Source organism: Etheostoma spectabile, chromosome 14 (assembly GCF_008692095.1).
Source record: "Etheostoma spectabile isolate EspeVRDwgs_2016 chromosome 14, UIUC_Espe_1.0, whole genome shotgun sequence".
Classification (NCBI taxonomy): Eukaryota; Metazoa; Chordata; class Actinopteri; order Perciformes; family Percidae; genus Etheostoma; species Etheostoma spectabile.
Genome location: NC_045746.1, coordinates 15,885,530 through 15,896,132, shown reverse-complemented (window position 1 = coordinate 15,896,132; position 10,603 = coordinate 15,885,530). Strand labels below are relative to the sequence as shown.

At 38.2% G+C, this 10,603-nt stretch overlaps 2 protein-coding genes across 2 annotated transcripts in view; one reads left to right on the top strand and one right to left on the bottom strand.

Annotated features, from left to right (window-relative positions):
- nelfe (negative elongation factor complex member E) overlaps positions 1-3,422 on the bottom strand; it is a 4,892-nt gene extending 1,470 nt beyond the window's left edge. Inside the window, exons 1-9 of the mRNA XM_032535726.1 lie at positions 3,170-3,422; positions 2,812-2,897; positions 2,526-2,595; positions 1,926-2,071; positions 1,745-1,819; positions 1,088-1,125; positions 724-995; positions 391-535; positions 173-227 (exon numbers count right to left, since the gene is read on the bottom strand). Of these exons, the coding sequence (XP_032391617.1) occupies positions 173-227; positions 391-535; positions 724-995; positions 1,088-1,125; positions 1,745-1,819; positions 1,926-2,071; positions 2,526-2,595; positions 2,812-2,886 (876 nt within the window). The 5' untranslated portion in view covers positions 2,887-2,897; positions 3,170-3,422. The remainder of the gene's footprint in view (positions 1-172; positions 228-390; positions 536-723; positions 996-1,087; positions 1,126-1,744; positions 1,820-1,925; positions 2,072-2,525; positions 2,596-2,811; positions 2,898-3,169) is intronic.
- Positions 3,423-3,433: 11 nt separating this feature from the next.
- skic2 (SKI2 subunit of superkiller complex) overlaps positions 3,434-10,603 on the top strand; it is a 17,177-nt gene continuing 10,007 nt past the window's right edge. Inside the window, exons 1-16 of the mRNA XM_032535714.1 lie at positions 3,434-3,533; positions 3,909-4,027; positions 4,731-4,852; positions 5,408-5,525; positions 6,029-6,143; positions 6,261-6,335; positions 6,436-6,489; positions 6,605-6,768; positions 7,479-7,634; positions 7,757-7,902; positions 8,450-8,596; positions 8,683-8,767; positions 8,880-8,986; positions 9,079-9,225; positions 9,311-9,407; positions 9,500-9,712. Of these exons, the coding sequence (XP_032391605.1) occupies positions 3,521-3,533; positions 3,909-4,027; positions 4,731-4,852; positions 5,408-5,525; positions 6,029-6,143; positions 6,261-6,335; positions 6,436-6,489; positions 6,605-6,768; positions 7,479-7,634; positions 7,757-7,902; positions 8,450-8,596; positions 8,683-8,767; positions 8,880-8,986; positions 9,079-9,225; positions 9,311-9,407; positions 9,500-9,712 (1,878 nt within the window). The 5' untranslated portion in view covers positions 3,434-3,520. The remainder of the gene's footprint in view (positions 3,534-3,908; positions 4,028-4,730; positions 4,853-5,407; positions 5,526-6,028; positions 6,144-6,260; positions 6,336-6,435; positions 6,490-6,604; positions 6,769-7,478; positions 7,635-7,756; positions 7,903-8,449; positions 8,597-8,682; positions 8,768-8,879; positions 8,987-9,078; positions 9,226-9,310; positions 9,408-9,499; positions 9,713-10,603) is intronic.

Genomic DNA, 10,603 nt, shown 5'->3' with positions numbered 1-10,603 from the left:
GGCTGAATTTTGGGAAAGAGACTTCAGATATGGTATGTGAGCACCATGTCATGGGACCTTTAAAATGTCTTTGCTGATCCCTGTTTGTTTGTTGCTGTGTTTTGGAACTTGTGGTATTATTACCGGAGTAAAAATATAATTTGTATTTTTTCTTATATGTAATAACACCAACCTCAGCAACAGCCTGGTCTGCAGACTCCATCTTCTCAAAAGTGATAAATGCACAACTAGAAAGAAAATCAAGAAAAAAAGTCACAACTGTATCATAGAATAAAACACAACAAAACACAGGAGAAGACCGTATAGTAATGTAAATAGACAGCATCACATTTATAACAGTAGGTAGAGATGACCACTATGTGCACACAGAGTTGTTTAATGGTTTCATACTTGCGTGGGTTGTCCATAGACAGGTCGATGATGTTTCCATGTTGAGAAAAAGCCGAGCGCAGGTTGTCCTCGCCAAGCCCAGAGCCGTAAACATACACCGTATTCCCCTTCCGTACCCCTCTCCGCTCTGGGTATGAATCTGACCCTGAGAATGAAAACATGGGGGACAGAGAAAAATCATTTGTGTGTCCTTTATGTGTCTCAGAATGCCATTTCACAACCACAATGCATCCAGACTATGGCATGGCTCTACACTGCATTCTCTTCAAGTGATGAACTACATTTCTGTCTTTCTTATGGATGGATTTTTTTTTGTCTTGGTTGGTTACTCACGTCTGAACGGTCCATCTCTTTCTCTGTCTCGTTCCCTGTCGCGGTCTCGATCCCTTTCTCTGCTTTGGTCTCTTTCTCTGTCCCGTTCCCTATCTCTTTCCTTTCCTCTGTCTCTATCCCTCTCTCTCTCCCGGTCTTTATCCCGCTCTCTGTCCCGCTCTCTATCCAGTTCTCGTTCTCGTTCTCGCTCTCTGTCTCTGTCCAGCTCGCGGCTGGATGACATGCCGCCTCCGTCCTCCTCATCCCGATATCTGTCGTTTGAGCTGACAAAGCTGCAGGGGGCACACAGGTAAAAATTATGTAACACCCACAGATACTTACTGTCGTTGTTTTTGCTTGTTCATCGTGGTTTTTAAGACATTACCTTTCATACAGAGACTTCCTGTTGGCTCTCTTCCCAGACTAGGAGAAGCACAAATATGACCACATGAAAATAGGATGTTACAATTTTGTTTTCTGTTCAAATGCAACTTAGAGCACTACAGGTTTTTTCCTCCACCTCTATTCATTTTCAGACCTTGTAACGTGCAAATGTGCATGATATTTCATATGGGTTTTTTTTAACGCTACCACTAGGAGTCACCTTTGACAGAAATTCTACATAAGGTGTTTAACTCTACTCTAACATTAGTTGAATGTGTTGCAACCCAATTGGCTGCCAAAGCAAGATCTAAACATTGCATTGGTATTTTTTTCGCAACCGGCAACTACAATAAGGGCAACCGGCACGACTGGGTCATATTTACAAAAGCTGCACATTTTTGTTTTGTTTTTTCCCATCTTGTATATACTTAAATATTTGTTCTTACATTCTTATATTTTTATTCTTATATTTTGTTATTATAATTATAATTATTTCATGTATATTGTATGTATGTATATTTTGTGTGCTGCTGTAACACTGTAATTTCCCATTTTTTTTGGGATCAATAAAAATCTATCTATCTATCTATCTATCTATCTAACAATATTCTGAATTTAAAAGACTTAATGCAGCAGCCATGTTTTATATCAACTATACCTCAGCTTGTTCTTCATCTGTAGAGACACTCCTTTGGAATGGTAAGAAAGCAGGAATTGAGCCTTTCTCAGGGTCCTGCGGCAGATAAAAAGCAACAATTAAACAAATTATCAAACAAAGCAAAGGAAGAAAACAGCTGAACATAAGCCGAAGAAACTCTGTCTAAGGAGTGACAGCTCACCTTCAGTTTAATTTCCAGCATTCGAGAGCGTTTAAAGCCTGAGTTTTTGTTCTCTGATTTGATGGCGCTGATAGCACCCGTCTTGATCAGCATCTTTGCTTGCTCTGTTGCCGTTGCAGTGTCAATGACAGGCTGGTCTGACAAAGCTGTTATGAAGTAAAGTGTTAAGTTAATAAAAGTATACCCAGTGTTTAAGTTGATTGAAGTAGTTTAAAATAAAAATAGGGCCACAAGAAGCCTGAATATTTTTAATACGGTTGACTTGAGTGAGTATGAGTATAGAAATAGGCATGTAGTGTATATTGCGTCTTTTTTTGTCTGGTTATTTGTTGGCATTTATGATTTATACCTTCATTATTTTATGTTCACTCGTCACTGTGTTTTCATTTGTTGTGTTATATTCTTGTGAACAGGTCATTTTTTACATAACATAAGAGTCTCAACAGGTGTCACTGTATAAATTAATGTGATTTCGTAAATTAATGACTTAAACCATAAACACTGGATATGCGGCGGAAAGTAAACACAAGGTGTTTTAGTTTTAGAAAAGACAAACGTTGAAACACACAAATAATTTTAAATGCAGTCAAATGCACTTACTCCGTTTCAAGCCACTCTGGTTTGTCTGGTTAGTTGAACTCTGCTTCTTCAAGGCAAGCAGCGCCTTTTTCTGAAAAGACAGAGGACAAAAAATGTAAATGCCAAAATAAAGTAAAGACAAATTTCAATGTGGTCCTTTGAGTTACGCACTCTATACCTGGGGAATTCAACACTTGCCATTGAAACAGATGTGATATTTCTAAAGATTAACGTCTTCCTTAAACATATGCAAGACTTTCGTTTTGATGGTATTAAAGGATGTGAAGGCAAGCGTTCATTTATTTACCTTTTTCTTGAGTTTGGCATATTTCTTTTGCAGAGCCTCCTCTTCCTCCGTCAGTGAATTTGGAAACACCACCATGACGGCAGCAACTACAATACAGATAACTACATTAACAGCTGGTAACAGATACTATGGTAACACAAATAGCCATTACCAAAGTCGCGTATTTACTCCCGATCACAGCTGCTAGCCTAGGTAACCAAACCCCGACTTTCTTCCGAGAATATTAATGTAGCTAGCCCATCCAGACCACATAAAAAGTAAACTACTAGCTTTCCAGAATAATTTTTAAAAAACATAAATATTTTTCTTTTAAAACTACTATAACAATTATAAGCTTTTATCAAATTCATTCACTCACCAAATTCAAACGGTGGTGTCTCAACAAAAACACCGACGCATAAATATGACGTAAACGCTACTGGCCGTGTTTAGCTTTTCTGCAACAACAAATACAAGCAAGTACATTCAGCAACGCACACAAAACGACCTAAATCTGGAATACAGCAATGAATTACATGCTTTAGACAGGTTTGTGAAAACGTGTGACGTGTTAACAGTTTAGCTTTAAGTTTGTCTATTGTTGCAAGCTTAGTTTAGCTAGCTAGCTAGTTCAGTAGCCACTTCCGCTTATCAATTTTGGCAACTTCCGGGGCGACAGTCGAACTAGGTAGTTGGTGGAAACTTTAGGCTTTCACTTAGGAGTGGGGACATGGACATAATAAGTAAGATGTGGCTTATTAAATGTGTAGCCAGCTTGCATGTTAATGCTTATATTGAAACGCGTTTAATCTTGCTAACACGGCTCACTGGTGTAGCTTGTGTGGTGATGTGGCTAACAGGGTAGCTGTCAATCAGTGCTTCATTCAGCAGCCTCATGGCTTAGCTAGCTATATATTGTGTTAAATAGATCATTTAGCTATTTAACCAATAGTTGTATTTGTGTCTATTCTGTCTTTCTTGTCAAAAAACAAAAAACAAAAAAAATCATAAAGACAAGTTAGCATTGGGCGTATCTTCCTGCACCATGCATAATTAGTCTTATTGTATTTGTTTGGGGCATTCATACTCTTTGTGTTGTTTCTCGCTGCTCTCTGCAGATGGGCCCCCCGCGGGCCCCATGGACCTGCCGCTGTCCCTGCTGGAGATGGGATGCTCTGGCAGGTTTGAGCTCATCACACACCCCATACCTAACCAGCCTTTACCTCCACAGAGCACAGTGAGTATGCAGCAGGATGACTGTGTACATTTACTAAAATACTGTGCAATTAAGTTCAATTCACACAGTTTACTTAACTTTGTATACTCATGCTTCAAAGAGGGGGGGATGTCGTACTTTTTAATACATTTATCTGACAGCTGTAGTTACTAGTCCAATACATGTAATTAGCTCATATGTTATTATGCAGATAGTATGCAAAGTAGCTAAAACTGCTGCATCTCGACCAACAACATTAAAACATTTGTATTAATGTAATGTAATATTTTTTTTCTGCATAACGAGTACTTTTACTTTTGATACTTTAAGGACATTAGGCAGATGATACTTGTGTACTTGACTTTCATACGTTTTTTAGTGCAGGGATTTTACTTGCAGTGGTGCATTTTTTACATTATTTTGTTGTTACTTTTTTTTTATTAATTCATCTGAATGCTTTTTATACCACTGCTGAGCTTACATACCTCCAGTCTTTTTTTCCATTCCTATTTTTGATAGGGACAGAACACATTAATTAACATCAGTATAAAATACTGTACTATAGACTTTAGTAGATAGTTGACAGTAATCATGAGGGAAAAGGACAGGAATTAATATGTGATATAGGAATCCAACCTGTTATTTAACGGTTAAATGTTATGCATCTGCTGGCTCTCTAACTAATAAGTAGCTAAACATGTGATCTTATCTTTCCCTTCCTCAGCTCCCTCATGGGCTTCCTCCGACCAGCCTTAGCCTGGAGACAGAAGTAGAGAAACAGTTTTTACGGGACGCTGCCTGGCTTCCCATTCACGACACAGACTTTGCATTCCAGAAGTTTCTTAAGTACGTATTCCTTACGCATGTGCTGTAGAGTTGGTGCAAGTTGCTAAAATGTAATGTGCTTATACTGTATGTGTATAACTGATTTTTGTACACATTTAATAAAAGCGTATATTTTCCCTTGATTTAATTTTAATTCCCTGCTTTTCCAGAAATATTGCCTTAGAGATGAATAAATCAAAGTAGCCAGCTAATGAAATAAAAATGAGACTTAAAGAAGAACAAGATATGATTTATGAGCTGATATTTTCGTGTCTGGACGCTTACACGGCCCATCCATTATAAGAATTATTCAGACACATTTTAAATAAACACTTTTCTAGTGCTGACACAAAACAAAATAAATAAATAATAAAGGGTACAAATATAAAATTAACAATTTAACACAAAACAAAATAATTGCAAGGAGGGAACAAACATAAAGTTAACTTTTTTTAGCAAACTTTCAGACCAGAAAGCCTATGATACAAGTAGAAAATAAGTAGATTAGGCAAATCTTTTTAAAACAACCATATGTATCTGACGAAGATGTAACAGTTGTGTGGTTGTCTTTACCAGGGTGACTCAGAGAGAAGTTAATGTTGATTCTCTAATCAACTGCACTCCATCTTCTCTTCACTCCGGTGTCTCTGTTGTCAGAGATCCAACCACAGGGATGCTGCTGGACTTCACAGAGGTAGCTCACAAACACACTGGCCCGCTCATCCTGCTTATAAAGAATAATGTCATTCAGAGTCGATCAACAGAATATTAAACTGCAACACTTATGTGAATCAAGTAATGGTTTTATTAATTTTGCAAAATTATAAAGCAAAACTTATAAAAATGCTTCCAGTTCCAGCTTTTCAGATGTGAATATTTTTTTGTTTTCCATCTTAATAAACTGAAAATCTTTGTTTTAGATTGTTTAATAGATGAAAAAAGGAATTTCAGCATGTCAACTTGTGCTTTGGATTTGAATTGTGGTGGGCATGTTTTGACTATTTTCTGATATTTTATAAACCAAACAACTAATATCATGAAAAAATCAAATTATTAGTTGCACCCTTAATCATTCCATCCTTTTAGAAATTATCCTACTGAGAAGAAAATGTGGTATACAGTAAGTATATTAAGTATATTAGAATCCATCCAATTTAGCTACTTTGGGGGTCTGTTTTGTCTTTAATTAATCTTAAGGTGTTACTGGAGAACACAAGCCTGTCAGCAAAGAACTCTCTTTCATTACAACGCCAACCCGGGCCTCCTTCAGAGAGCCTTCGAGGAAGCAACACCAACTACCCCTTCCTCCCCGGTGAGATAGATTCATTCAAAGTGTTTACGTAGTCTTTAGTTTAGTTTAGCAAGTCGGGTGTTTTCACTGTGTCTTTATTATCTAACAATATATTTTTTGCGATGATGTTCTTCACAGGAGGAATGGAGGAGCTTACTCTGGACCAAATCCAGAAGAAATCTGAGCTGGAGGAGGACATAGACTTTGAGAATGGTGATTTTAAAATTTTGACTTGCAATGTTGTAATATGAGACTTCTGTTATTTCCGGTATTTCAGCTCTTTATGGTTGAATTTTTTTTTTTTCCCTCGAAGATTTACTCAGAATCCCACCTGGATTTAAAGCGGGAATGGACTTCACTGACAAAGGTTTGTTATTTTCATTTCTAATGCAAAAATAATAATGGTATTACATTTTTTATATATATATATATAATTTATTTATTTATTTTTGTCAATGTTTTTTGTCAAATTGATCCTGAAGATGCCAAGATTGCAAAGGCAGAGGTCAACCTCATGTCCCTCCTATCCACATTGAATGACATCACTGACTTTCAACCTGAGGCAGAGGAGAAAGAGGAAGGCAAAGGAACTAAAGAAGCTCCCAAACTACCCAGAACAAACAGCCTTGAAGACCTGGGCATCAAGGTACTGCAGTTTGTTTGTTTTCTCTTCTCTGAAATGATAGTCATCACTAAAATGGTTAACTGTGAAAAGTAATATTTCTTCCTTCAAATATTTAATATGAATTAGTTTGGTTTCACTATAGAAATGTAAATTGAACAGTGTTAAAAACAGATGTGGATACACACAGGACTGCTGGTGTTTGAGTTATGACTGTCGTGGTCATTTAATGAATGATTTTTAAACTTACTGACAAAAGAAACAGATGAAAATAAAGTCCATTAAAACATTAGAAATAAAAATCTATGTCTTTGTCATACTAATAAAGAGTACAGGCCAGCAAGCCTGTGTACATTAATCAAAATGTACAGATGTTTGACATATTTGTAGTGTATTTTTGACTTAAAATGATCAGATTTATCAGAACATGTATGGTTAACCTTCATTGTATACGCTTGCCTGATGAGATGAAAGTGTAATGCAGAAATCTGTTTGTCAGTTGAATCATCGTAGTGTCTCTCGACTGTTTTCAATTACTGCAGCTGTTCTACACGTAGGGAAATTATGTGGTTGTGGACTGGTTTGTTTTTCAAACCGAAAATCAATCACAAAGTTTTGCAGCCCTGTCCTTTCCAAACCACAGTAGTACTGTTATAGATACAACCTCAATTCCAACTACACCTCAGGCTAAACATGAACTGCACTGAAATCTGGTTCTCCGCCTCTGTCTTCAGGATGTTGTGTCATCCTCAACTCCCTCAGAGAAAGGAAAAGATGAAAAATCAAAGCCTAAGGAGAACTCCGAGGAAAACAAGAAATGGGCCATCCCTGTCAACATAACTTCACCCTGCGATGATTTCTATAAACGCATCCCCAACCCAGCTTTCAAGGTTACAAATGTTCCCATCATATGTATTTGTTGTCTCTCTATATGTGATGAATCAAACATGAAAATCTGCTGATCATCCTGTGATAACTGATCTGTCCCTCCTCTGCCCCTCCTCTGCTCCAGTGGCCGTTTGAACTGGATGTCTTCCAGAAACAGGCTGTGCTGAGACTGGAGGCTCACGACTCTGTGTTTGTAGCTGCACACACATCGGCCGGCAAAACGGTGGTGGCCGAATACGCCATCGCTCTCTCACAGAAACACATGACAAGGTGTGAATTTGTTGGCGCCAATCAATTTTCTCTGCCCTCTGTCTGTGTCTGTGTCTGTGTCTGTGTCTGTGTCTGTGGGTGGGTGTGGGTGTGGGTGTGGGTGTGGGGCTATCCTTAACACACTTCTAGTAATAGTATAGTTTGTGTTGTTTTGTTTAAAGTTTTTACTGGATGTTTTGAAAAAGACTTGGAGAATTCCTCAGAGGAGTAGGTAATCATTCAACATGTCTTAAAAACATGACAAATTAACTAATTAGAGAAACTTTAATAGTGCAGCATGATTTCTTTCAAGCTCTGATGAAGGCATGGAACATGTCATTTTATGCACTTTATTGTGGAGTGGTTATGCTTTCTCCGCATGTTGTTGTACTTGTTTTTTGCTTAGATACATTTTTACCACGAGTGAGGAATGTAGTATAATATTAAAAAGGACCAACAAGTATCTTAACAGTATCAACATTCCTTTCTTCTTTTGTGATTATTTTAATAGATTTTCTGTATGTGCATATTGTATTCTCATCCTCTTTCTAATCTGGTGTTTTGATAGGACCATCTACACCTCTCCTATCAAAGCCCTGTCCAATCAGAAGTTCAGGGACTTTAAAAACACCTTTGGAGATGTTGGACTTCTGACGGGCGACGTCCAGCTTAGCCCTGAATCTTCTTGCCTCATCATGACCACTGAGATCCTCCGGTACTCTGGCTGTTTGTTTTAGATTGTAAACTCTGTTTATAAAACCGAAAGAGCTTGTTAGATTTCTTGCTCTTGTTCTCTTCCAGGTCCATGCTTTACAACGGATCAGAGGTCATCAGAGACTTGGAGTGGGTGATCTTTGACGAGGTTCACTACATCAACGATGCTGAGGTCAGGAACAACCCCAACTGCTTTCTGTATTTTTCATTGTTGTCATTTTACTGTTAAATCAAGACTAATGACTTTTCCTCTTTTCTATTACTGTCCCTTGGTTTTTCCTCAGAGAGGGGTTGTGTGGGAGGAGGTTTTGATCATGCTCCCCGATCACGTCAGTATCATTCTCCTCAGCGCCACAGTTCCAAATGCTTTGGAGTTTAGCGATTGGATTGGGTAGGTGCACTTAATACAAGAGAGTTTTTTTTATCAAAATATGAGCACATCTAATATTTATTGCGTTTTGTATCCTTTTTGTTAATTCATAGTCGTATAAAGAAGAAGCACATTTACGTGATCAGCACAATGAAGAGACCTGTGCCTTTGGAGCATTATCTGTACACTGGAAACAGCACCAAGACTCAGAAAGAGATGTTCCTGCTGATGGATGCTACAGGAAACTTCCTCACTAAAGGGTACAAGAAGAAAGTTTTGTGGTACTCCCAATCATTTTAGTCCAGAAAGAGATTTCTCATCAAGAACGCTGGGTTTGTTGTTCAGGTATTACGCAGCTGTCGATGCCAAAAAGGAGCGCACCAGCAAACATGCCCAATCATTTGGCGCAAAGAGTACTTCTCACAACACCTCAGCTAGTCAGGTAACTCCTTTCCTTTCCTTTCTTTTCCTTGATTTTTCTCTTACAACATCTTGTTTCATGTTCTCATCCCTCTCTGCATTTTTTCCCTATAGGACCGATCGGTGTGGCTCACTCTCCTGCACTTCCTGTCCCAGCGGCAGCAGACACCGGTGGTTGCGTTCACGTTCTCTCGGACACGGTGTGACGACAACGCCCGCTCGCTGGACTCCATGGACCTGACCACCTCCGTAGAGAAGGCCGAGATCCACTCTTTCTTCCAGAAGAGCCTGAGTCGCCTCCGAGGAGGAGACCGACAGCTGCCTCAGGTAATGACCGGTTTAGCCCTCCGATTTTCTCACCTCAGGCTTTTATTATAGGTGGCATCCTGAAGGGAAGGTGAATTTCCTTTTAATATTAATATTTATTGGTCATTTGGCGCTGACAGCTCCCTTAAGTACAATGATCACAAGAAAATGTAATGAAAAAGATTCTCTATTTTGATGGTACATACACTGCACCTGGCAAATAATGTGCCATTGCTTGCCCACTGCGGTTTAAAGCTGCGCAAATCAATATTTTGTGTTATGTGAAAGTGGTAGTTTGTATTAACAAAACCAGGCAGAATTGTCAATTGACTTCCCTCAGCATTTTAGTTTCTTTTAGTTCATTTTTTTTTTTTTTTTGGGCTTGCAACTTTACTGTTTTGGTTCAGTCTCACAGCTCTTATCAGCGTTGTTTTCAACAAAAAGCTCTAAAAACCCTGAACAAGAGTGCTTATAACTTAAAAAAGAGCTATAAAAACCCACTGTACATTAACTGCCTGGCATTAGATGTCAGACAGACACACTGAACACAGTGGATCATTTAGTATCATTATTATTATTATGCAATCATGTCCTGTATGCAAGGAAGTGTCTATATCTGCTAAATCAATAAAGCTATCAGCTAAATGAATATATGAATACAGTAATAGTGTACAGTAATAGTGACCTGTATAATGTGCAAACAAGCAATCATTTAAAACAACCATCATGTTGAAGCATAGGCTGCAACAGATAACATAGAGTGGGGTTTAAAAGTTTGGGCACCCCAGGTAAAAAACTTTATTAATGTGCATAAAGAAGCCAAGAAAAGATGGAAAAATACAAGCTTTTAACTCCGCAGGGTGCCCAAACTTTTGCAGATGCAATTTTTTTGTTTTCTGTTATTTTGAAAGT